This window comes from Capsicum annuum, chromosome 3, assembly GCF_002878395.1.
Source record: "Capsicum annuum cultivar UCD-10X-F1 chromosome 3, UCD10Xv1.1, whole genome shotgun sequence".
In the NCBI taxonomy this organism is placed as follows: domain Eukaryota; kingdom Viridiplantae; phylum Streptophyta; class Magnoliopsida; order Solanales; family Solanaceae; genus Capsicum; species Capsicum annuum.
The window spans coordinates 242,280,027-242,305,984 of record NC_061113.1 but is presented as its reverse complement, the minus strand read 5'-3'; the positions used below and the strand labels follow the sequence as shown (position 1 = coordinate 242,305,984).

The 25,958-nt window shown below is 33.1% G+C and overlaps 1 protein-coding gene and 1 pseudogene across 1 annotated transcript; both read right to left on the bottom strand.

The window, feature by feature from the left end:
• Window positions 1-5,924: 5,924 nt before the first annotated feature.
• Window positions 5,925-10,769, bottom strand: LOC107862722 (annotated as a pseudogene).
• A 5,581-nt stretch (window positions 10,770-16,350) lies between these two features.
• On the bottom strand, window positions 16,351-18,102 carry LOC107866015. The gene is made up of 2 exons (XM_016712197.2): window positions 16,949-18,102; window positions 16,351-16,707 (listed from the first exon to the last, which is right to left on the bottom strand). The coding sequence occupies exons 1-2, from the start codon at window positions 17,440-17,442 to the stop codon at window positions 16,680-16,682; spliced, it is 522 nt and encodes a 173-aa protein (XP_016567683.2). The 5' UTR covers window positions 17,443-18,102; the 3' UTR covers window positions 16,351-16,679.
• Between the last annotated feature and the right edge of the window lie 7,856 nt (window positions 18,103-25,958).

The window sequence follows — 25,958 nt, the reverse complement described above, 5'->3', positions numbered from 1 at the left end:
TAGAAGCTTCGTATTCTTAAATTGATACTTTAATAGCTCTCGAATCATGGAGAAGATCGAGGAATGAACAAAATTATACTCACAATTTTGAAGAGTTCGAGCAACTTAGTTAATTTTTCTGCACTGACATTCTAGAAGCTTCGTTTTTCTTAAATTGATACTTTAATAGCTCCCAAATCTTGAAGAAGATCAAGGAATAAACAAAACTATACTCACAATTTTTTAAGAGTCTGAGCAACTTAGTTACTTTTTCCGCAGTGACATTCCAGAAGCTTCATGTTGTTAAATTGATACTTTAATAGCTCTCGAATCATGGAGAAGATCAAGGAATGAACAAAATTATACTCACAATTTTGAAGAGTCCGAGCAACTTAGTTAATTTTTCCACAGTGACATTCTAGAAGCTTCATATTGTTAAATTGATACTCGTATCATGGAGAAGATCAAGGAATGAACAAAATTATACTCACAATTTTTGAAGAGTCCGAGCAACTTAGTTACTTTTTCTGCAGTGACATTCTAGAAGCTTTATATTGTTAAATTGATACTTTAATAGCTCACAATTCATGGAGAAGATCAACGAAGGAACAGAATTATGACACCCCAACTTAGGAAGCAGTCCCACATCGGCAAAACACAGGAGGGATGCTGGGTATATAAGTGAGAAAGCCTTACTCCCTAGTGACGTATTTTAAAGCTGTGTGGGCCTAGGCCCAGAGCAGACAATATCACTAGTGGGTTGGGCAGAGACAGGGGTATCTCAGACCTGTGTGGTTCGGGATGCCCGTCGCAGCCAAGGCCTCAGGCCGGGTCGTGACAGAATAGTATCAGAGCCACTTCTGTGTCATCCCTATCGATGTGGGCCAGAGTTCAAACTGAGTGTAGGCAAATTCCGATAAGGCGGGGAAAACCTCAATCCTGAATCTAGGCAAATCTCATTCGGTGGGGCAAACCTCAGCGAGGACGCCGAGTCCGTAAGGGGGGTGTATGTGACACCCCAACTTAGGAAGGAGTCCCATATCGGCAAAACACAGGAGGGATGCTGGGTATATAAGTGAGAAAGCCTTACTCTCTAGTGACGCATTTTAAAGTCGTGCGGGCCTAGGCCCAGAGCGGACAATATCACTAGTGGGTTGGGTAGAGACAGGGGTATCTCGGGCCTGTGTGGTTCGGGATGCCTGTCGCGGCCAGGGCCTCGGGCCGGATCGTGACAAGAATTATACTCACAATTTTTTAAGAGTGGAAGCAACTTAGTTAATTTTTACGCAGTGACATTCTAGAAGCTTCGTCTAGTTAAATTGATATTTACTTCAATAGTTCTTTTATTGCCTTTATTGATGTGGCCGCGTTGATAATTTCTACCACCGGCGACGGCGGAAACCTAATTGCGTCGGTCTTCGTCGAGCAATTTTCCGGCAATTGTATGAATTTTTGAAGTTTTTTTTTTTTTTTTTGAATTTGAATGTGAAAATTCGGCAGTGCTTTCCCGGGAAAAAAAGCAAATGGCTGATATAATTGTCACTTTCCTGAATTTATATTTTTTGGAAAAATTACGTTACATCATAATCCTTGATTCTAATAAAAAAGTTTGGATACATCATTTTCTAAATATATCACATAATTTTATACGAATGCATATATATACGTGCAAAATTAAGTAATAATAATAGTTGAAAAAAATGTTATAAATGGATTTATGTTATAGTGTATGTATCTATCAAGATCTATTAGGATTTGAAGCATTCTTTTTTACTCAGACTAGGAATAAATTTCTCCTATAAATAGAGGGGTTTTGTTCATTGTATTGACAATCTTATGATCTCTCATCCTCAAGAGAAAAAATAAGAATCACTCTCGCTATTCTCTCTACTCTTCTTATTCTTTATTTTTTATAACACGTTATCAGCACGAGACTCTGCCAAACACTCTGCCAAACAAGGTGAGATTATAAATCTGAATTTCAAGGTTAGTAATTCTACATGTTATCTTTCTTTTGCTACTATTAATATAATTATTATTGAATTTGAGGAAAAATAATTGGTTTGGAACCATTTATATTTTAAATTTATTCCTCAAAAATAATATTATCAAAAAGGATGATAATATGTTGGGTTCAAGTCCCATCGATTCATGCCTAAGACGTCTTTATATGGATAAGATGTTCAGTTTGAATCTCAATACACCATATTGATGATATTATGATGGCTAAGGCAAAATAATGAGTGTTTAATGAAAAGTCATGAAATTCGACCCATTGAATATGCTCCATTCCATGAAGTGAATGTGGTATCAATATATGATAAGTTTGAAATATGACAACTTACTTCATTCTTGAGGTGTATGTGGTAGCAGTGCATAATATATCTGAAAGAAGGCAAGTGATTGAATGCACAAATATACGCGTGGAGGGACAATATGATAATGATCATCAAAAGTAATGATATTTTTGCACGTGTATTATGATCATAAGATATGATGGAGAAAAATTCTCCAGATCATATGTATGCCTCGATTTGCTCCTTAAGTAGCAATATCATGAAAGAGGTTATAAACTATCAGAATTTAATATGCTTAAGGCACGATTATATTCTATTCCTATGGGGAATGAGAAACTTATTAATGCAAACGTGCACTTGATTGTGATGGTATCACAACTCACCTCCGTAAGAGGATGAATAATTGAGAAGAGTTATTCTGAAATCTACTTTAAAGTAGTAAATTCAAAAATTTATTCATGTCATAGTAAATATGAAATTTACTAAAGTAAAAAGACACGTCATGTAGACTTGGAGTTTACTACTATAAATAAGTTCATAAATTGACATGAACGGTTATGACATCTCAAAGATGTGCATATTGAGTATTAGACATATATTGAAGAAATACAAGATTCTTCAAGAATTTTTTATGTCGCTTGTTCTCATGATAAGTTGGTTGGACCAACTAGTTTTGGGATTGAATCCTTTAAATCTGAAAAGTATAAAAGGTGAATATGGGCCCGTTCACCTATCATGTGATATGTTAAAAATATGCATCAATAAGATGATCACATGTACATTCATGGTCAACCTACGTTTGACATTCATAAAGTTACTTGTTCAATATAAATTGAGCATAATTTTCAGATTGTGTAATAAGATAATTCATCTTGATGATGATGCTTTAGCATTAAATGTCTTCGATAAATATCTAAATCATTGTTAATGAGAACAAAACTTAATGTATTGGTCTGAAACATGATATATTGCAATAGCATTTGTATGCATTAGACCAATAAATTATGATTATTTCTTCCCTCTCAATTGGTTCAAGGTCGGGAACCAATTATTTCATCTAATAATTTTAATGTGCGGTATACGATTAATAAATATACCATAATGCACAACGATGGATTCCTCAAAAAAGTAGAGGATGTATGTTAGTTTTCCTAACATAAGGGGAAGATTATAAGCGCTATGAAATAAGTTAGGAATTACCACCATATCCTCATCCAAAAGATAATTCAAGTCAAATGTTGAAAGCATCTCATATTAAGCGCAAGTGCTCTTATTTTGTGTTCCTAAAGGACAAAGTCTATGCATGCGTGAAGTGTGGTAGACTGATCGATTCCAAATGAAATAGTCCTTGAAAAATAAGGAGCAAATAATTATAATAAGAAGGCAATGAGCTCTTGAAGAGCCTACGACATAACACTTCATGAAACCTTATGAGAGGTTCATGTAACTGAAAATAATGAAGTGATGAGATCTCAAAATGTTATGTCGCATTGTGAACCGATACGAAATGATATATCATCAATATCTTTGACACAATATTGGTGCAATATTGTGAAAGATTACGAGGATCTGAATTCTATGTTTATTTAAGCATGCTGACGTAGAAACATTTATCACGTGACATGAAAGTATGCATCTTGGTAAGCATAAAACTTATTTGATTTGCAATCCAGACACTTGAAGATGTCACTCATGAACTGTTGAATATTGTCACTTGACAAAACTTATGTGAAAACTTTTAAGGATTCAAAATGGTTGAAGCATATAAAAGTTTTTGGGAAACTTATTTATAATCCTTATATTGTATAAGCTTATTGCTTGAACATCATTGGAACTCTTGGAGATTTTCAAAGCAATAGATTATTTGCTGAAATTCAAAATATATCGAATTGGATTGGTTATGAAGTACTATATCTTAGTGCAATTGATGCACTCATGTACCTTGCAAATACTAAAAGGCCTATAGCTTTTTCAGTCAATTTGTTAGCAAGGTATATTTCTGCTTCTACTATGAGACATCAAAATGGTATAAAACACATGATCTTGTTTTATTCTAAAGATTGCAGTCACGATCTGATTGGTCATGCTGATGTTGGGTACTTATCTGACCCGCATAAAGCTCAGTCTCAAATAGGCTATGTGTTCATATGTGGTGGTACTGCCATATCGTGGAGATATACAAAGCAGTCTATCATAGCCACTTCATCGAATTATGCTGAGATAATAGCTATTCATGAAGCAAGCCGAGAATGTGTATGATTGAGGTTCATGATACATCTCATTCGAGAAAAATGTGGTGTGAAATATGACAATCTACCCACAGTTTTATATAGAGATAATTCAGCATACATAGTACATCTTAAGAGAGGATTCATAAATGGAGATAGAACGAAGCACATTTTGCCAAAGATTTACTACATACATGAGCTACAAAAGAATGATGATATTAACGTGCAACAAATTCGTTCAACTGACAATGTGACTGATTTATTCACCAAATCTTCTCCAATTGCAACTTTCAAGAAGATGTTGCACAAGATCGAGATGCAAAGGTCAAGGATGTTCTCATTAGGGGGAGTTAATACACGATGTACTCTTTTTTCCTTACGAGGTTTTGTCCCACTGGATTTCCCTTGTAAGGTTTTTAATGAGGCAGCAGAAATGCGTATCATTAGAGATGTGTACTCTTTTTTCTTCACTAGATTTTTTTTGCTACTGGGTTTTTTCTAGTAAGATTTTAACTAGGCACATTATCTACCAATTAGACATTCAAGGGAGACTGTTATAAATATATTTACATTATAGTGAATGTCTATCAAGATCTACTTTGATATCTATTAGGATTTGAAGCATCCGTCTTTCTCAAACTAGGAGTAAATTTCTCCTATAAATAGAGGGGTTTTGTTCATTGTATTGACAATCTTATGATCTCTCATCTCTCAAGAGAAGAAATAAGAATCACTCTCTCTCTATTCTCTCTACTCTTCTTCTTATTTTTTTATTATTTTATAACAATGTATATGTAATAAACCAAAAAAAAAAATAGTAATTTTGAAAAAAAAATTGAATAGAAAGAAATTAGCTTGTAATTAGCTTCAAAAGAATTAGATTTTACATAACTTTTATTTCTTTTTTTACATCTCTCGTGTATATTTTTTCTTTTTTAATAGTAATAGTGATATTTGAGAAAAAACTGACTATTTTTAAAATTTCTTGATCAATGTTTGAAATTCACATTGAGATTCGACTAAATACGAATTTATAAGATTTGAATTTATTGGATTTCATTTTTAGGCTTTCGTGAAGCGATCGCTCTATCCCACCAATGAATTATTAGTTTTGCCTTTCATTACGGGGAAAGTATATGAAATCTCATTGATATGAGTAATGAAAATGAATAATTGTGTATAACTTTACCCATTAAAACTTCGGTTATGATATAGTAGGTGATTTTATCCATCAAATTTTAGGTAAATAAAATAAAATTGCCTAATATTTTTTGCTTTCACTAAAATTTTTACATATACTCTGATGATTTATCTTATTTTATTAAATTTTTACATAAACTCTTATGATTTATCTTATTTTATTAATCACTAGATCGGTTGTCACTGCTCATTATGGAAAACTATAAAATGGGGTTGCAAGTGCCATTTGTAAAAAGTATATTATTTATAGTGATTTACAAACTTTATTATAGAAACTATTATGAATCCGTTCAATAACAGATATTAATATTCATAAAAATTCACATAATTCACATAACATATGCACAGAAATGCATTCCTAAGTATGTGCCTTAAATACACCAACAAAAGATCCTATGAAGTTTCTAATTCAAGTGCTAGTTGTATGAATTAACTTCACAAGCAAATGATCAAATCCTCCAGCCTGTAGAGCAACCCGATTCCCGCTAACGTTATGAAGCAACTGTTGCAGCCACCTTCTCGTTGTTGTATCCTCCTGATAACACACGCGAAAAACCCACGTGTAGTCAGAAAAAACAAGAAGGGTCTAATGCCGGAAAAGGAATGCTACTTATGTTTGCCGAGAATTACTTACACGAAGATAACTGCTGAAGGTGGTATCTCTAAGCATATCGGGAAGACAAGTTCTCAGCGCATCACATGCCCTGCAATAAGCCATGCACGTCGCCTTTAGCCTCACAGAAATGAGAAAGCCCAAAGAGGATCGCGATATATCACACATACGCAAAAACAAACCTTGGATTATCCGACAGACGGAGATAGCACCTAATTATGTGTTTCAGCAACCTTGATGTTCGGCAAGTGCACCAACCATAGTCCCTAAAACTCGGGCTACTGGAAAAAACCTTTCCGCCGTGGTACAGATGTAATCCAGACCCACATCATCAAGAATAATTTTTTGCACAATGAAAGTTGCAACCTGTCAAAATGATAATTTAGATGCATGAAAATCCAATGAAGTAGGAGGATGTAATTGGAAACTGGCTTCGGGAAGCACTAACTGTTTTTGAAAGTTCACTCCCCATCTCCATTGTGCGCAAGCACAGAGGAATGATCTCTGTCGTAAGAAGAAAACTGATAACTTCAGTGTCATCTACCTGTGCAAAGATACCCAAAAGAAACAAAGTACCGTAAGCTTTAGAAAAAAAATGGTTTAGGTTAAAAATACCATTAATATCATGTTTAGCTCCTGAAATTATATTTAATCATGGTTTCTTTTTCATAGTTGGTCATTCCCGGAGGATATGATCATGAACGAAATCTTTATACTAACAATGGAAGTAGAAAACGAGACGCATGAAATACAGTAGACTTATTACCTTCACGAGGGCGCCAATGACACCTAAGCTTGTAAGCCTCAAATATTCAAAAGGTCTTGACTTGCTTGTTGTATTAAGAAAAGGGTACAGATACAAAGGAATATGTGCTGCAAAGTAGAAAACTATCAGAAGGATTTATTCAAGAGAGAGAATAAATATCACAACTATGATGGATCATAATTTCAATTATCATCACATAAAAGTCTATCTAGATCTCGAGAACACATCATGATTACGAAGTCCATTTATTTGTTTTCTTTTTTAAGATGTACTTATAAGTTTGTGAAGCTTACAAAGCATTATACATGAAAATAATATGGGGCTGGGGTAGGTATCTAAGACTACATGTTTGTGTTGTTGCACCGGCCAGCGCTTCAAAGAACCTTAGGCCACAAACACGTAATCTTCATTTCTTCCTCTTTATGGACATCAGCGACTGTCAAGGAAAGGTCTTTATTTTGAAAAAAAAAAAATAAGTGAAAAACACCAAGCAAGTGCCGGTGGCATAAGAAATGTATGAGGAGCGTTGAGATTTTTTATGTCCCTGCCATTGTTATGGAAAAGAACTTGCATCCACAAGCAAATACAAATCACCATAGTCAACAATTTTTTAGCTTTGCAACGACATTCCACCTAAAAGCAGAGTTAGAAAAGGCTTTTTTTTGTATTTAAAAAAAGCCAAGCTTATGACCATTGACAAAGAGATAAGAGAGCTTTAAAAAAAGAGGAAGAGAATCGTTACCGTTGAGGAACAACATTCTAGTGTCAGGATGAGAGGCTACGCACTATAAAATAGAAAGCAATGAAAAACTATTTCAACAGGTAGGATAGAAGATTTGACCTTGACCAATAAAAAATCTAATTAACAGAGGCATAATGGGAATACAATTACATCTTAAAGTACTTGTACTATGCTAGCAACAGATATTTGGAAGTGATACTTGCCATGCTCCAAGACAGAAAGAAAATTCAACACTACTTCACTGCAAACAGTTATTTTTATACACCGAGAAAGAAAAATTTTGAACACCTTCCAGTCAGTTGCATTCACCCTCCACCTCTCCTGATACATATAACGCAAACCCAAACATATCCAATTTTCTACACCTAATGTTGGCAATTTAATCATTATACAACAACAACAATAACAAAACCAGTATATTCCCACATCGTGGGGTCTGGGGAGGGTAGAGTGTACGCAGTCCATACCGCTACCTCTAAAGAAGTAGAGAGGTTGTTTCCGATAGACCCCCGGCATTTAATCATTATAAAAGAAATTATATAATGACAATAACACATTACTTTAAGATCACCAACAAGAAAGAATAATAGAGACAAGCATCAAGAATCATTGAGAAAAAGTCCACAAGGAAAAGAAGTTAATATACCTGAAGAAGTGCTAGTGCATTACAAACTCTATTGGATTGCGCAGGAGTTAGGTTTGGCGGCACAAAACAGGGTAGATAGAAACTATCTCCTGGAAACAAGTAAATTTAACATTTACAAACTTATAGAAACAGCTAGTAACTTCCACACTATTAAGTTAAAAAAGAAGAAACAAAGTAGTTGGACAGAAATTGTCCACAATAAAAGTTCAAGAAATATGAATGAACTAGCTGAGAGAATATAAGTCCAGAATCCCATCATGGTAGAAAGAGTTATTTTAACTGAACCAATAATATATGCACTGATAAAGCATACAACCACCTCAATATTGTAGCTTCTGTTTATCATCTAAGTTGGTCAAGGTATAAAAACAGTTAAATTGAAATTAGATTTTAAAACAGTTTGTACATATACATACACAAAGAAAATGACATGCACTGTCTAGTTCCCATTATTGGAAAATCAACCTTGCTATGAGTTGAGTACAAATTACAACCAGGGACGCACCCATGGGCCAACATGGGACTAGCTCCCACTCATTCCCCAACCAGAAATTTCACAAACATATCATCCCAAGACACTACAAGATGTTAAGCGAAACAATATAGGACTCTATGATACATTTTTCAATTTTAATCATATGAATTACTCAATAACCCAATCAAAAGGTCATTAAGATGTTTCCTTGACAGCTTTGTTGTAAAAGGTCTTACAGATTCTTCCTTTTATTCCTCACTTTTAATGGTGCAGTGTAAGGACTGAAGCTTGTTGTGGTTGTTGTTGTTGTTGTAGTGTGAGGACTGAAGCATCTGTGATCACTGAAGAAATGTGCAGTGTGCAAGCATCTGAGAGAAGGGAGATGAGACTAACTGTAGAAGTATAATGAAGCATTTCTCAAAGTACCTGTAGGAGTGCAGCGATAGTACCAAATGAGTTCCACAACAAGGGGGCCAAATCCCGGAAAAGTTCCCTCTTCTGAAAAAGGAAAACAAAGGCAATAAATCTTTTTAGGTAAATCTAAATACTTATTTAGCAGAACAACAAAATGGTAACCAATCCAAAACGTCAATTATTTGGTGATCCACATACACACAAATATGAGCACATTGCTGAAGAGAAGTGAGCAGCAAAATAGGAATATAGGGGTTGAACAGAATCTTCATGAAAATGCTCTTCTAAAACTTTCTAAGGTTTATTCTTCTCACTTCAAAGGTTTACTTTCATGTTCCGTTTGAATTGCTGTATCATTTTATTCTCTCTATGGACTCCTCGGGCATGATTTTGTATAATTCAATTCTGAAATTACGGTAAAGTTCTGTATAATTGAGAGTTTAAGACTTAGGGTTTCTTCTATGTTTTAGGGCTAAACTCTTAATTAGACATAATTTTGTATGGATTCCTCGGGCATGATTTTGTACAATTCTATTCTGAAATTACGGTAAAGTTCTGTATAATTGAGAGTTTAGGACTTCGGGTTTCTTCTATGTTTTAGGGCTAAACTCCTAATTAGACATATCTTCACCTTAATCTTTAAGAGTTATACAAAATAATCCTCGATGAGTCAATAGAACAACTAAAATGATACCATACAACAATATTTTCAGCTCAATTTTCCATCTAAATTTTTCAGCTCAATTTTCCATCTCACTTTTCCATCTAAACTTTTCAGCTTAATTTTCCACCTAAATATTTCAGCTCAATTTTCCATCCAAACTTTTCAGCTGAATTTTCCATCTAAATTTTTCAGTTCAATTTACACGAAAACCCTAGGGTCTAAACTCTTTACCGTAATTTCATAATTGAATTATACAAAATCATGCCACGATGAGTCTATAAAAAGCATAAAACGATACAAACAGCACAAAACAAAAACACGAAAATAAACCTCTGAAATTGAGGAGAAAAAATACTAAACCTTAGAAAGCTCTAAAAGAGCATTTTCACGGTGTTAAGGATATCTTAGATCAAGCACTAGCTGCTCCGCCGATTGCAGCTTCCTTTCCTTATTCGCCGGAGCTCCGGCACCACCACTAGACGACGACAATCCTCCTCCTCCTCCTCCGACATCGCCTCCGATACCTCCGCCACAGCCTAAGATACCTCCGCCACCATTGCCTACGCCGCCTATGCCTCCGCCGCCGACGCCGAGTGAGAGAGACGAGGGTAAATTTGTCATTTTCACCTCTCTTTTTTTTTTTTCTTTTGCTTTCTATGTACTGAGTTTGTCTCTTTTCATACTAGTATTTTTTTCATTCAGTTTCCGAATGCCAACGCAACAAAATGACAAAATTGCCAACCGTTTGATTTATTTAAATTAATTAAAACGTATATATAGTAGCAATATGAACGTGACATTCAAGTGTAGTGTTATAATATTTGTTAAGCTAATTTGTATTCTTTTGATTTATTGTTAAGCTAATTTGTATTTTTATGTGGTCAAATTAATTTTTTTTTATTTTTTCTTTTAAGAAAAAATAACATAAACATACGTCTTAATTTATCATATTTATACAAATTTTCATCCTCAAAAAGTAATTACAAAAATACACTAGTAATGTATTTTCGTTGAATATATTGGAAGTTAATTATATATCTCGACAGACCCAAAATCGAAAAAAATATATCGAGCGTTAATTATGTATCTTTACAGAGAAAAAAAAGTATCTTCGTTGGATGTATCAGGAGCTAATTATGTATCTCGACGGATCTAAAATTGAAATTTTCAAGAATTATACAAAATAACGAGATTTTCTCTAATTAAGCTTCAAATTGTCGGGATTTATGTTGTTTTTGCAATTTTTAATAAGTTGTGTTTCTGCGTCAACTTCCGTATACATCGATTAAATTCTTGAGATACATGTCAAGTGGTGTCTGTGAAAATTTGTGCGCACCTCAATTAAATTCATGAGATACATGTCAACTGGTGTATGTGCTAGCTTTCATGCAGCTCGATTAAATTCAAAAGATACCTGTCACCTCTTACCAGTAATATATATTGGTAACTCTATTTATTAAGGTGAAGACGGATGAAAAAAATCACCTGAGTATCTTTCTGTTATTTATAATTATAATTATATTATACTAGTTTTGATGTACGTGTGTTGCGTCCACACAGTGTTGAAAATGTGATATTCACATGAAGTTTGATAACTTTGCTCAAGTCATTTGTGTTCTTACGTGGTTTAGTTAAAAATTTTATTAGTTATAATTATATTATACAACACTAATTTTGGTGTACGTGTGTTGCACCATCAATGATAAAAATATAACATTTACGTAAAGCTTGATAAGTTTCGCTTATGCCATTTGTGTTTTTATGTGGTGAAGTTAAAAAATTTATTATTTATATTTATGATGAGATAATACTAATTTTGATGTGTGTGTTGCACCATTAATGATGAAAATGGTGAAACACAAATGGCATAAACAAATTTCTCAAGCTTCACGTGAGTGTCACATTTTCTTTAATTAGTGTCATAGTTTAAAATCAAATAGTAAAATCCGTACTATGTTTGGTTAGACTTTTAAAATTAGCTTACTTTGAAAAGTACTTATTGAAAAAGTGTTTTTCTTGAGAAGCAGTTTGTGTTTGACAAATAAATTTTAAAAACATGCCTGAACAGCAATTAATATTCGATCAAATTTTTTTAAAAGTTTTTTTAGGTGTATTTTATTCAATTTTTTTTTTTTCAAATAAGTGTTTTTAGAAAGAAACTACCTTTTTAGCTTATAAAAAACAGTTTCTGCTACTTCCTAAAATCACTTATTTTCTCCCCAAAAATTGACAAAACACATTAACTTTTTAAAATAAACACATTTTTAGAAGAAATAAGCACTTTTGGAGAAAAATAAGCTAAGTCAAACAAACTGCGGGTCTTTATTTTGTTCGATTCAGAAATAAAAACTATGTATAAAAGGAGAGAAAAACAGTACATAGAAAGCAAAAGGGAAAAAAAGAAAAAAAAACATTCGACTGGGTCCTTAAAAATGACAAATTTACTTCAATCTCTCTTAGTCGACATCGGTATCAAAGACTTTGATGGCATTGACAAAGGTGGTGGGGGAGGAGGAGGAGGTAGTCGTCATGAAAAATTAATAAAGGCGATCATAATAAAAACAAGTCATCCTCCAATGTAATTAAAAATAAAAAAGGAAGATTTTGTGAGATTGTATTTAGTGACTTTTTAAAATTTTCGAGAATAAATCAATGTCTAGTTTTTTCGGAGTAAATCGGTAAAATTTAAATTACATTTTGCAAAATCACATTCTATTAATCTAGATCACATTCGATAAAAAAAAATAAAACGATGCAACAATAGAATCAAAATATGAAAATACACCTATGAAAGTGAGAATAAACCTCTGAAAGCTCTAAAAGAACACTTTTACGAAATTCAAGATTGTTGAGATCAAGCACTAGCTGTTCAGCTGATTCTATCTTCTGATCCTTATTTGCTAGGGCACCAACACCAGAAGATGACGATGTTGCTCTTTCGCTACAGTCTTCACTGAAACCTCTATTGTCGACATCTTCTTCGCCAATGCCTTCACCACCGATGCCTCCACAACCGCCTTCACCGAAACCTCCATCGCGGATGTCGAGGGAAAGAAACTGAGGCAAATATGCCATTTTAGTGACTTGTTTTTTTTCTGTGGCCTTCTGTGCGTAACCTTTCTCTCTTTTTATACTGTTTTTTCATTCAATTTTCGAACTGACAACTCAACAAAAAAAATAAAATTCTCATTGTTTGATTTAAAATGTAGCACCATAAACGTGACATTCACGTGAAGAGTGAGCCCTCCGTGTTTTCACGTGATGAAGTTAGAATTTTTTTTTTATATATATTATGATTATATTAATTTTGATGTATACATATTACATGTATATATTGCGTCAATTTTTTGATAATGGAATATTTTGATTATAGACGAGTGTGAATATAATAAATTCTATAAGTCATTTTTTGATGTAATTAAAGGTAAAAATAAATAAATCACGTGACTGTGTTAACCGTTTTAAAAACATGGAACCAATAGTGATGAAAATGAGATATTTACATGAAACTTGATAAATTTGCTTGTGTAATTAATTTTATAAGTCATTTTTTGATTTAATTGAAGGCAGATAAAGAAAAAAATTCACACGACTATGTTGGATGATGTATTTTCCTTTTTTTCAAAATGATATGATGTTTATTCTTTTTCTGGATAAACCTAATTAAAATGACAGCTCTCGTGTTATTATTAGTCGTGATTAAATTTGATCTTCAATGTATTCTGAAGAAACTAAACTTTTTATAATGACTCTCCGTGGATAATTAATGACGACAATCATAATAAAATCTATAATTAAAATTTTTAATGTAATTGAAGGCAACAAAAAGAGGTTTTTATGAGATTGTGTAAAATGATATCTTCTTTTTTATTGAGATTGATTTGATGTTCAGTTTTATCGGGATAAAATTCAATTAAATGATAATTTTGTGTTTTTTGTTTTGTTACTTGGGATTAGATTTGTTCTTTAGTTTTTTTGGAAGATTTTTTTTTTTTTTTTATATAATGAAACTTGTGGATAATTAATTAACGAAGGCAATCACACTAAAATCTGCTAAATTTTTTTGATGTAATTGAAGGCAGAAAGAAAAGAATAATTGTGATTAGATTTGTTCAACAATTAATTTTTTGAAGAAATTATTTTTTTAATAATAGAACTCAAGGATAATTACTTAATTAATAAGGACAATTACATTAAAATTTACATAATCATTTCTTTGCAATTAAAGGTGGAGAGAAAAGATTTTGTGAGATCGTGTTGAATGATAACTTCTTCTTCTTTAAGATTGACTCGAGGTTCGATTTATTCAGAGTAAAACCTAATTATAATGATAATTTTAGTGTTATATTTTATTAATCATGATTAGATTTGATTTCAGTTTTTCTAATGAAATTAAATATTTTATAACGAAATCCGTGAATAATTAATGAAGGTGATTATAACAAAAATAAGAAAAAAGGCTTTCTTTTCCTGAATGAAAAGTAATCTTTTCAGGTTTGGCCTTTTATAGCTGCGGGGAGAGGGGAAAGTATAGGTTAAACCTTTACCATGATTAATTTTTAACCATAATTCAACTTTCCAACTTTTTATTATTTGGAGAATATAATTTTAAAAAAGATATTCAGGAGTTTATAGATTAATTGTTGCTAATTGAATTCTTGGATGAAAATAGGTGATTTGGCTAGATAACATGTTGAGTTGAGTAGAAGAATCACATTGGAGAAAATTTTGAGTTTAATTAGAATAAAATATATTTATATATATGTTATTTAAGATTATAGTTTTTTCGCATGCACGTGTATGCCAGTCATGTAATATTAATTTTTAATAATTGAATTTACAAGTCAGATTGGTATTATTTGATACATGTTTTATCTTACATTTTGTTTTACAAAACTAGACTATGGAAGGTATTTTTGCAAACAAATACTATAAAAGCTATACAAGGCATATCATATCTAATAAATTAAACCAAACAACGTATAGAAAATAATGCCAACATAACTCATACCAGCTTTACTAATGCATGCATTACTAATACACCATATTCAACATTATTCTTATTCACTCTACCAAACAACCCCTTAGTTAAATAATCACTATCCTTAATCGCCTTGAGCTGGAAGGCCCAAAACGCCTCCAACTGTCGTTGTTCTTCCTGTTCCTTTTGCCGTTGCTGAAGGAGTTGGTAGTAAGGTACCTACATCAGGTATCTAGTCGCTGTTGCATTCTCCTCTAATTGTTGTTCCTATTGTTGCGGTTGAAGATGGTAGTAAGGTACCTGCATTGGGTACTCAACTGCCGCCGCTGCATTCTCCGTCCATTGTTGCGATTTGTTCTCCGTTATGCTTTAGACGAAGGACGATAATTTCTAAGGAGAAGATGGACGAAAAGTGGGTTGGGGTGAAATAGGTGATTTGAGCTAGATAACATGTTAAGTTGTGTAGAAGAATCATATTGGAGAAAATTTTGATTTTAATTAGAATAAAATATATTCATGTATATGTTATTTAAAAGTAGAGTTTTTCAGCACGTGCATCTCACGTGTATGCCAGTCATGTAATAATAATTTTTAACAATTGGACTTACAAGTCAGATTGGTATTATTTGGTACATATTTTATCTTACATTTCGTTTTACAAAACTAGAGTGTGGAAGGTATTTTTGTAAACAAATACAATAAAAACTATACAAGACATATCATATCTAATACATCAAACTAAACAACGTACAGGAAATAATGTCAACATAACTCATACCAGCTTTACTAATACATGCATTACTAATACACTATATTCAACATTATTCTAATTCACTCTACCAAACGACTCCTTAGTTATATAATCACTATCCTTAATCGCCTTGAATTGGAAGGCCCAAAACACCTCCAACTGCCGTTGTTCTTCCTGTTCCTTTTGCTGCTGCTGAAGGAGTTGGTAGTATGGTACCTGCATTGGTACTCAAATGTTGCCGCTGCATTCTCCACCCATTGTTGCAATTTGTTCTGTATTATGCTTTAGAGGAAGGAAAATAATTTTTAAGGAGAATATGACCGAAAAACTGGTCGGGATAAAATAGGTGATTTGGGTTAAGATAATATGTTGAGTTGTGTAGAAGAATCATATTGGAGAAAATTTTGATTTTAAAAGAATAAAATATATTCATGTATATGTTATTTAAAAGTATAGTTTTTCGACACGTGCATCGAACGTGTATGCAAGTCATGCAATATTTAATTTTAACAAATGGATTTACAAGTAAGATTGGTATTATTTCATATTTATTTTATCTTACATTTTGGTTTACAAAACTAGAGTGCAGAACTGCAGATGGTATTTTTGTAAAAAAATACTATAAAAACTTTACAAGACATCATTTCTAGTACATCAAACTAAACAACGTATAGGAAATAATGCCAACGTAACTAATACTAGCTTTACTAATATACCATATTCAATATTATTCTCCTGTTTCCATTCCTTTAGCTGCTGGAGGAGTTGGCAGTAAGGTGCCTACAACGGGTATCCCGTCGCTGTTGAATTCTCCGCCGTTTGTTGTTCCAGTTGCTGTTGTTGAAGATGGTAGTAAGGTACCTGCATTGGGTACCTAGCTGTTGCCGTTGCATTCTCCGCCCATTGTTATGATTTACTTTCCATTATGCTTTAGACGAAGGACGATAATTTCTATGGAGAAGATGGCCGAAAAACATGTCGGGATGAAAATAAGTGAATTGGGCTAGATACATGTTAGTTGTGTAGAAAATCATATTGGATAAAATTTTGATTTTAATTAGAATAAAATATATTTATGTATATATTATTTAAGATAATAGTTTTTTGGCAAGTACATTGCATGTGTATGCCAGTCCTGTAACATTTACCTTTAACAATTGGATTTACAAGTCATATTGGTATTATTTTGTACCTGCATTGGTTACCCAGACACCACCGCCGCCAGCTGCATTCTCTTCCAACCATTGTTCCTGTTGTTGCTGCTGAAGGAGCTGGTAGTAGGGTACCTGCAATGGGTACCCAGCCGTTGCTGCCGCCGCAACTGCATTCTCTGCCAACCGCTGTTCCTGTTGCTGCTGCTGAAGGAGCTGGTTGTAGGGTACCTCCAGTGGGTACCCAGCTTCTGTCGCCGCCTCTACACTCCCCACCGATTGTTGTTTCAGTTGTTGCTGTTGTTGCTGCTGGAGTTGGTAGTAGGGTAATTGCAGTGGGTACCCAGCTGCCGCCGCCGCCCCCACAACATTGACCACCGACTGCTGCTGAAAGAGATGATAATAGGGTACCTACATTGGGTTCCCCACCACCGCAATGCTCACCACCGATTATTGTTCCTCCTGCTGCTTCTGTTGGAGATGGTGGGAGGGACCCTGCATGGGTAACCCCCTCCCTCCTGTGCATTATCGACATTCACAGCCGATCGTTTCAAATCATTCTCCATTGTTGCGTAGGCGCTACTTTTTATGTTCCCAACCACAGAGTGAGAAATGGAGAAGAGTAGTCCAATTCTATTGTGCACTCTTACTATTTGTAACAAACTACATTTGTACATATTAGCGAATAAATGGGGGAGTGAGATCCACCATCCTCAATAACGGATGGAACCTCGTTTCTTTGTAAGCGGCAGCCGGTGAAATCATTTAAGTAAAAAATGCCTCAGCCACATCCATTTTTTTGTGCTGATCGAAAACGACAACTTCTCAACAGCTAAAATCATGAATTGAACCCAAAAACAGGTTTAATTCAACTGCGATAAAGAGACGATTCAAATACAATAACGTAAATGTTGGTGACCGAATAGTCTATAAAGGCAAAATAACAGCTAATATGATAAAATGTTGAAACGAAAGGCATTAGAATTTGAAAGTTTTGATAGAAAGAGGTTTAATGGAAGTTTTAAGGTGGAAAAGATGACAATGAAGACGGGTCGGGTGAAAATGGGTGAGTTGGGTTGGGTGTGTGTACATATAATATATGTTGGGTTGGAATGAAGAATAATTTTGTAGAAAATTTTAATTAGAATAAAAACATGTTCAGATTAAAAAAAGTTAATTTGTAATGTATTTTACTCTTTTGCTTTGAATTTGTTTGTTATGTTTTAATTTGTCACAATTATTAAGAAAATAATTGTCTTAATAATTGTTGGTAAAGTGACCTATCATATTATCTCTATTAATTGATGTTTAGAGAGTGTTTGAATTAAACTTTTTTAAAATACTTTTGGCTTTTAAGTATTTTTTAATTTTTTTTGAAGATATTTGATAAAAATAAAAAGTGCTTTTAAACATTTAACTTTAAGCTTAAAAAGTACAAAAAAAGAAAAAGTCTATGTAATTTTAGTTTTATTTTACATAAATTCCTACGAATTTACCGATAACTACACGCTATCCCAACTTTTTTCAAGATTTAGTAAAATTTTAATTTTTCAGATACATAATATTAAAAGAGATACACGATTGATGTAACATCTTAAGAAATAATTAATTTGTTGTAATTATGAAAAACAACGATAATTACCACATTTAAGGAAAAATTTACTTTGCAGATCTTCTAATTAACATCTAAATATCCCCAAAAAAAGGCATTTAGTTAATAAGATGCTCAGATACGAAAAATTTTAAACCTTTAATAAGATGTCTCTCGTTGTGAATTTAACAACTTTTCTTTTTGAAACAACACCTTTTCATCTAGACGTGTTAGATTCACTTTTGTTCGACGAAATGTATTAACGAAGTTCATGGAGTTTCGTTGTGTTCTATAAATTTGGATTTATAAATTCTCGATGTAAATTTGAATTTATCTTAAAAAAAAGAAAAAAGTGATTTATGGTGGGCCCAAAGAGGTTGAAGAAGGTGAATGGAAAAATAAGGATGTCAGAGATTTTGCAGAATAAACCTTGTGGATAGTGAACGATCGTTATTATTAACATTTGTTGCCTACCGTTGTGTTGTGTTTTTAAAAAGGTAAATGTTTGTTTCATATTTTATTTTTAAAAAAAATTGACATGATTTAGGGGGCAATACATATATCCTAATTTTTAGGGTAGAAACTATATATTGGGAGATTTGAGGAGAGGGAATGTAAATAAAGGGTATTTATAATTTTTATTAAGTGAAGGAATTTTTAGTAACTAGTTTAATCACACGAGTCTCGCATGTGTAGTGGTTGATTTTTTAATTAACCATCATTTTGCGTTTCTCATGCAGTACCTCTTTTCCTTATTGCTAGAGGCTAAAAGAGACACTTAGATGTGAACCATATTTGTAGTACGATTTTTTTTATATTTAAAATCTTTTCTTATTTTGAAAGTTAAATATTTAAAAAATCATTGATTGCTTATTTAAAACTTTTAATTTGGGACTTTTTTTTTTTATTCTAACGCTTTCATATTTACTTTTAGATTTTTTTAAATCTTCTTAAAATCAACTTTAGTTTTAAAATTCTTAAACTAATGAAAAAATATTAATTAACATTAATTCTGATGACTTTTAATAAGGAAAGATTTTGCTATAAATATTTAATTAATTTTCAACTCTTAAATATTGGAACAATAGAAAAGACATGATTTTGTCTAAAACAAAAACTTTTAGTGAAGGGTACAAAATTCAAACAATATTTCTAAGGCACTTCACACTTACCCACCTCCAGCCGCTACATTCTCCGTCGATTTTTTTGATGTGTTCTCCATCATGCGCGATAATTTCTATGTTCAAACATAGAGAGTGAGAAATGGTGTGTTGTGCTCTCTCTCATACATACTATTCGTACAAACTAATTTTGTACATATTACCAGACAAAAAAAGCTCAGAATTTATATTTTCGCTGTAAATTTGAATTTGTCTAAAATAAAGGAAAAATGAGTTTATGGTGAGGCCCAAAAGAGTTGAAGAAGGTGAAAGAGGAAAACAAGGGAATCAGAGGTTTTTGCAGAAGAAAGCTCATGAAAGTGAACAATAGTCATTATTAACGTTTGTTGCCTCCCATTATGTTGTGCTTTTAAAAAGGTAAATGCTTTGTTTACTTTTTTTTTTAAAAAAAAATCTTTTTTAGCCTTGACATGATTTAGGGGGCAATAAATATATCCTAATTTTTAGGGTAGAAGTTATATAGCTGAAGATTTAAGGAGCGAGAATGTAAATAAGGAATATTTATAATTTTTATTAAGTGAAAAATTTTCTAATAACTAGTTTAATCGCACGTGTAATGTTTGATTTTAAAATTAAACAATTGTTGTTCCAGTTGTTGCTACTGCTGCTGGAGTTGGTAGTAGGGTACTTACAGTGAGTACCCAGCCGCCGCCGCTGCAACATTCACTGGTGATTGTTGTTCCTCCTGTTGGTGCAACGTATCGGATTTATCTTACATTTTTATATTTAGTAATAATTTTACTTTAAGATATTTATTTTATCCTTAATGAATTTATTGTCATCCTTACAAAAGTGAGTGAAGTTGCCAAAAATGGAGGGTGTATCCATTATATATAATGATGCTGGTAATCTTGAAAATGTCGCTCTACTTGTTAAACCCTACGCTCCTGTTTCCTTCATCACGTCTCATTCTGAATCTTCTGAAAGTGAAAGTGTGGAAGTTGCTTATGATTCTCCTCGTTCATATCAATGCTAAGGCACCGATAAACGTCATTGTTGACACCTAATTTTTGCCCTCCACAATCCAATTTATTTTCGAGTTTCTTCAATTTTAAAATAAAATCACAACAATTATTTTGTTCAAATAAATGCTGGTTTAAATTACTTATTCAATTCACTTTTATCATTTAATCGACGATTATACATTTTGTTATTTAAATGAACGTGGTCATTAAAATTAGATTTTTATTGATTAAACTTGAAAGTTAATCCGAAGGGATAAAATCTTGATTTTAAATATATTTTACTCTCAAAATATTTTATTTGGAGGAATATTTGTTGGATTCTTATCAAATTAAGAAACTCAAGGTTAATTTGTTACTTGATTTGTGCCAGATTGTGATTCAATTTAGCAAACGAATTAAATATGACCTTAATTGAAATCAAATTGGCCCAATTGTAATGCAATTGACCAATAGATATTCAATTTGGTTATAATTTAAAGAAGTCATTTAAATTGTAATTCAATCTTGATGCCAAAAGTCACCGTTTTCTTAATTGAGATTATTTTAATTCGATTAAATTTAATTAGAGTTATTTTTAATCTAATTAAATTTAATTATGATTATTATAATATAATTAAGTTTAATTAGGGTTATTTAATAATTCAATTAGTTTAATTAGGGTTATTTAATAACCCAATTAGATTTATTAGGGTTATTAAATAACCCAATATTTAACCCAATATTTAACCCAATTAATAAACCAAGCGGGCCCAACAACAAAGCAATTTCAGCCCAAATTTTCCTGAACCGGCCCAATATATTTTCTTCCTTGTAACAGTAACATCAACCATGGAAAATCTAGCCATAACATCAAAAGCAACATCAACAAACAACAACTCCTCTCAACCCAAATCCAATGCCCCTATACCGACGTCTACCATCAACTAGAACCAAACCCAACCCGTCAACCATAGACAACCCAATACAGACAAATCCAAGCCCAACGCAGGCGACCCGAGTTCGGTGAACTCAACAGTTCAACAATTTTCAAGAGTAGCTCTATGCCCGACAACCCAACTCGGCGAAACTCAATTTTGATTTCCCTCTCTCTACGTCAATCCCAATCTCCTTTTCTTTGCTTATAATGATTGAGCTGTCTGGGTTCTAGAAGAACCAAAAATTAGTGACGTGTCCTTAAAACAGTTGTTCCCACCTCACAATTTCAATTTTGTACCATGTAAGTACAGAGGTGGACGTTTTTGATTGGATTGAAAAGAAATTTGGATTTTTGAGAATCTTGATCTTAATTCAAAATTCAAAATATCCACCGAAGAATTCCAAATTGGTCCCTGATTTTCCTTTATCCCACATCGGTGGGAGCACGAAAAGCAACCCCTCCCTTCTCCTATAAAAGGGTAACGGTAGAGCAATTTGAAGCAACTCTCAGAAGGTGGAAAAAGCCATTTTGAGCAAAAAAAAAACTAGTATATTTTTGTTTAAGAATAAAATCTTCTTCTTTTCGAGGAAGGTTGGGATGGATCGGAGCTTTTCGAGTCGATACCATCAAGCTCCCAGCTGTCATAACTGTGCTGATAGCTCGTTGTGCCATTTCGCCGCTCCGAAAGAGGTAAACGCACGCTCGTCCCTTTTAATTTCGTTGTTTCCTGCTTCATCCCCCTTTTCTTCATAGAAGTAGTTTATCTGTTTAAAATGAATGAGGCTGAGTTGTCTGCTGTAGAGGACCAAAAAGCCGTAGGATTCTCTTCTCTTTAGAGAAGACAATATTTGGTCGCATTCGTTATATTTGGATAACCTTTGTCGTGATTGCCTGTATGCAATATTTGCTGATTTCGCCTTATATTTAACATTTGTCACTTATTCTTGCTATTACTGATAAATTTGTTGTGCGACTCTACTGCTTGAGATGAATAGTTGGTTTCGTGACAAAGATTCATGCTTTGATTTTGTTTCGGTCTGTTAGTATTTTGTTAAGCTGTTTTCATAATCAAATCTCTTGCTTGGAGTCTGTTGAATAGATTTGGTTTGATGGTTGTCATGGTAGCTATCTTTTTGGAGTAAAGCTGAGTGCTTTGGTCAAGTTTAATAGATTTCGGGTTACTAGAGTTTTGTTAAGGATGTTTACACAATAATGATTCGAACTTTGGGTTTGCTTAATGATTTCAGGCTAACGATATGTTGTTATAGCTGGTTTTGGTGTCAAGGTCCCAAGACTTAATCTCAATTGAACAGTTTCAGGTGGTTGTGTGCGATCTAGCTGACTCTGTGTCAAAGTTCTGTGGTAAAAGGTCTAAATAATGCTTATATTCGCATATATCGATTTCTTATTTGCAAGTCAAAAGATATATTTTCAAACATGTTAAGTAACGCGAAGTCTTTGTCTGGCATAACGTGACGCTTTCCCTAATTTAAAATAAGGTGATTGTGTCGAATTAAGGTTCGGTAGGAAAACGAAGTTTATGATTTATATGTCTAGAAGCTTGCTTTGAGAGTGTTATATGATGTTAATTGCATCCTGTTTAAATTCATTTGAGTGGTGGTGGTTTGCTTAGCTTGCATTATAATAAGTACGGGTTGGTCATAGTTTGCTTAGTCTGCGATACTAATTCTAACTTGTTTGAAGCCATTTACTTAGTCATAGTTTGCTTAGTCTGTGGATTAGAGTCAATGTAAATTGCTAAGAGTATTTCCTGTTATTCATGCTTATGAGGTGTACCTGTTTTACTATTGGTAGTCAGTTTAGGGGATTGTTTACAGTAGATCGGACTAGATTTATATTTCATGATGCAAATTCTGATTGGGCTGAGTACGCTTATCCTTATTATAGCCTGCTCTTGATATCCCTGCTGCTACAATTCCTTAAGTTAGCCTATTCTCTTGTGGGCTGAGGTTCATTAGGAACCGTTCCTCTTCATCCCCTATTTGAGATAGTGGTATGGATCGCGTACGTTCTGTGCTTGGGATACATAGATTTCGTGGTTATTGTTGTTGGTTTCTATGCACGACGCATGATAAGGAGTTGCCTTTAGTAGACTGGTTTGGCATTTTTTTTATAACGATAATTTAGTAATCATTTAAATGATAACTGTAGGATGTAGATTAATTATTTTGCTTTTTCTTTTGCATGTGGATACGATTGAGTCCTATACGGACTCCCTTGCCTATGCATATCTATCACGGGCCATGGGGGCCGTAAAACCCCAAGTTGGTTCCGAAAGAATTTCCAAGTATCCATCGTGTGGTATACGGGTATTAAGGAGGTAGAAGAAGCAGAAGGGATTAAAGTCCCATATTTGAAGCGGCTAAGAGACAAAAGTCTCATTTACTATTTTGTTTTGTTTAATTAGTGTTGTTTTTATTATTTATTGCTTATTTTATTTGTTTATTCATTCATTTAGGTCTCGAAAGCAAAGTTGTATTTAATACAGGTGAAGTGAAAACTCATGCTAAAGGGCCCGAAAACATATGAATAGGACAGGTGAGAGGAAAATGGGTTGAAAACCCAACTAGATTAGGACAGGTTTAACAGTTTGGGCTTCAAAGCCTAAATCATTACTTCTCCCCCCTTTCCCTTTCTTTTGATTATTTGTTTTGCATGCCTTTTACGACCCTAGTCAAATCCCCTAATGAGTTCGCTAGAAACTAATCTTTGCAAACTTTCAAAATATTTCTAAAATAAATCACTTCTCAACAAATCAAATTTTAGAAGCTAATCAAAGACGTTTCAAACAGTCCGGATAACCGCAAGTTAGCGGACGTTTTAGGTGCCTAACACCTTCCTAAAACGTTAATAGGAACCACTTACTCGAATCTCTAATTTAAAATGATTTTCCTGTTTCGAATCATTTTAAGTAACTCTCTAAAGGTTTCTTAATTTCTTTTCAAAATTAAGTGGCGACTCTCTTTCAAAAAGTCAAAATTTCTCCGCAAAACAGTCGTAAAATGGATAACAAACCAGATTGGTTTGGCGCCTTACCAGACCCTCTCATCCTTCACATCCTCTCATCTTGCCAGATGAAAGATGTTATACGAACTGGAGTTTTGTCTAAAAGGTGGCGCCTTTTGTGGACTTCAGCACACTACTTATCTTTCACCCACTCTCCTAAATCAAATCGCTATGTAACTGAATTTATAAAATCCATTGATGATGCATTGATTCTCTCCAAGTCTAGTAAATTGAATGAATTTTCGGTTGAGTTTCTTTACAGCAACCGATTTATAAAAAATAGTTGCTGCGCAATGCGAAATGTATAAAGTTTCATAACTTACCAAAAAAGAAAATATAACAATGTTTTATTGAGTGATGATTAGACCGACATTGTTAATGTTGGGGAAAAAATAATATAGTATTGATATTGAAATTGAAATTAATAATAGTAAGAGAATAGTCACAAACACTATGCCCTTGCAAGCATTTCCGCTCGACTTCATGAATCGAAATAGAAAAGAGGTTCAATTCAACTTGATCAAGAGATGATCCAAATTCAATAAGTAAAATGCAGGTAACTGAATAGTCTCTAAAGACATAAATACAGCTAAGAATATAAAAACATTGAACTGAAACGCATTAGCATTAGCATTAGCATTCAGAAAATTTGAAGGTTTTAATGAATGTTTTTAGGTGGAATAGATAGTTGAAAAGCGGGTCAGGATGAAAATAGGTGAGTTGGGCACTTGGGCTGGATATACATGTTGGGTTGTGGAGAAGAATTATATTGGAGAAAATTTTGATTTTAATTAGAATAAAATATATTCATGTACATGTTATTTAAGATTATAGTTTTTTGGCACGTGCATTGCACTTGTATGGAAAGTTATGTAATATATAGTTTTGTAAAATAATTTTAACAGTTGGGTTTGCAAGTCAGATTTTGTATTATTTTGTATCTATTTCATCTTAACGAAGAGAGCAAAGTTAGTATAATTGATTTGTGTTTTTTATTTACCACGTTTTGTTCACCAAGTTATTTTGCAACCAGACATTAGAAAAATCTTTGATTAAAACTTATATGCTTCAAACTATTCTAGTGTTTGTACACATTCAATTAGTACAACAGCGTACTTGTTAAATTTATCCATAATATCCAAAACAACTCAAATCGCACCAAGGAAAAGACCCCACAGAAAAGATCGATTATAAAATCAAGAGAAAATACATAAAGTTCCCCCTGATGTTGGTTGATTTTTTCAAAAAGACAACTAAACTATACTTTCGACCTATTACCCCACGAATCTTACTTAAATCATTGCAAATACACCATTTTTTTTGCTAAATCCCAGTCACAAAAAAAAGAGTGAATGCACGCACCAATTGGAT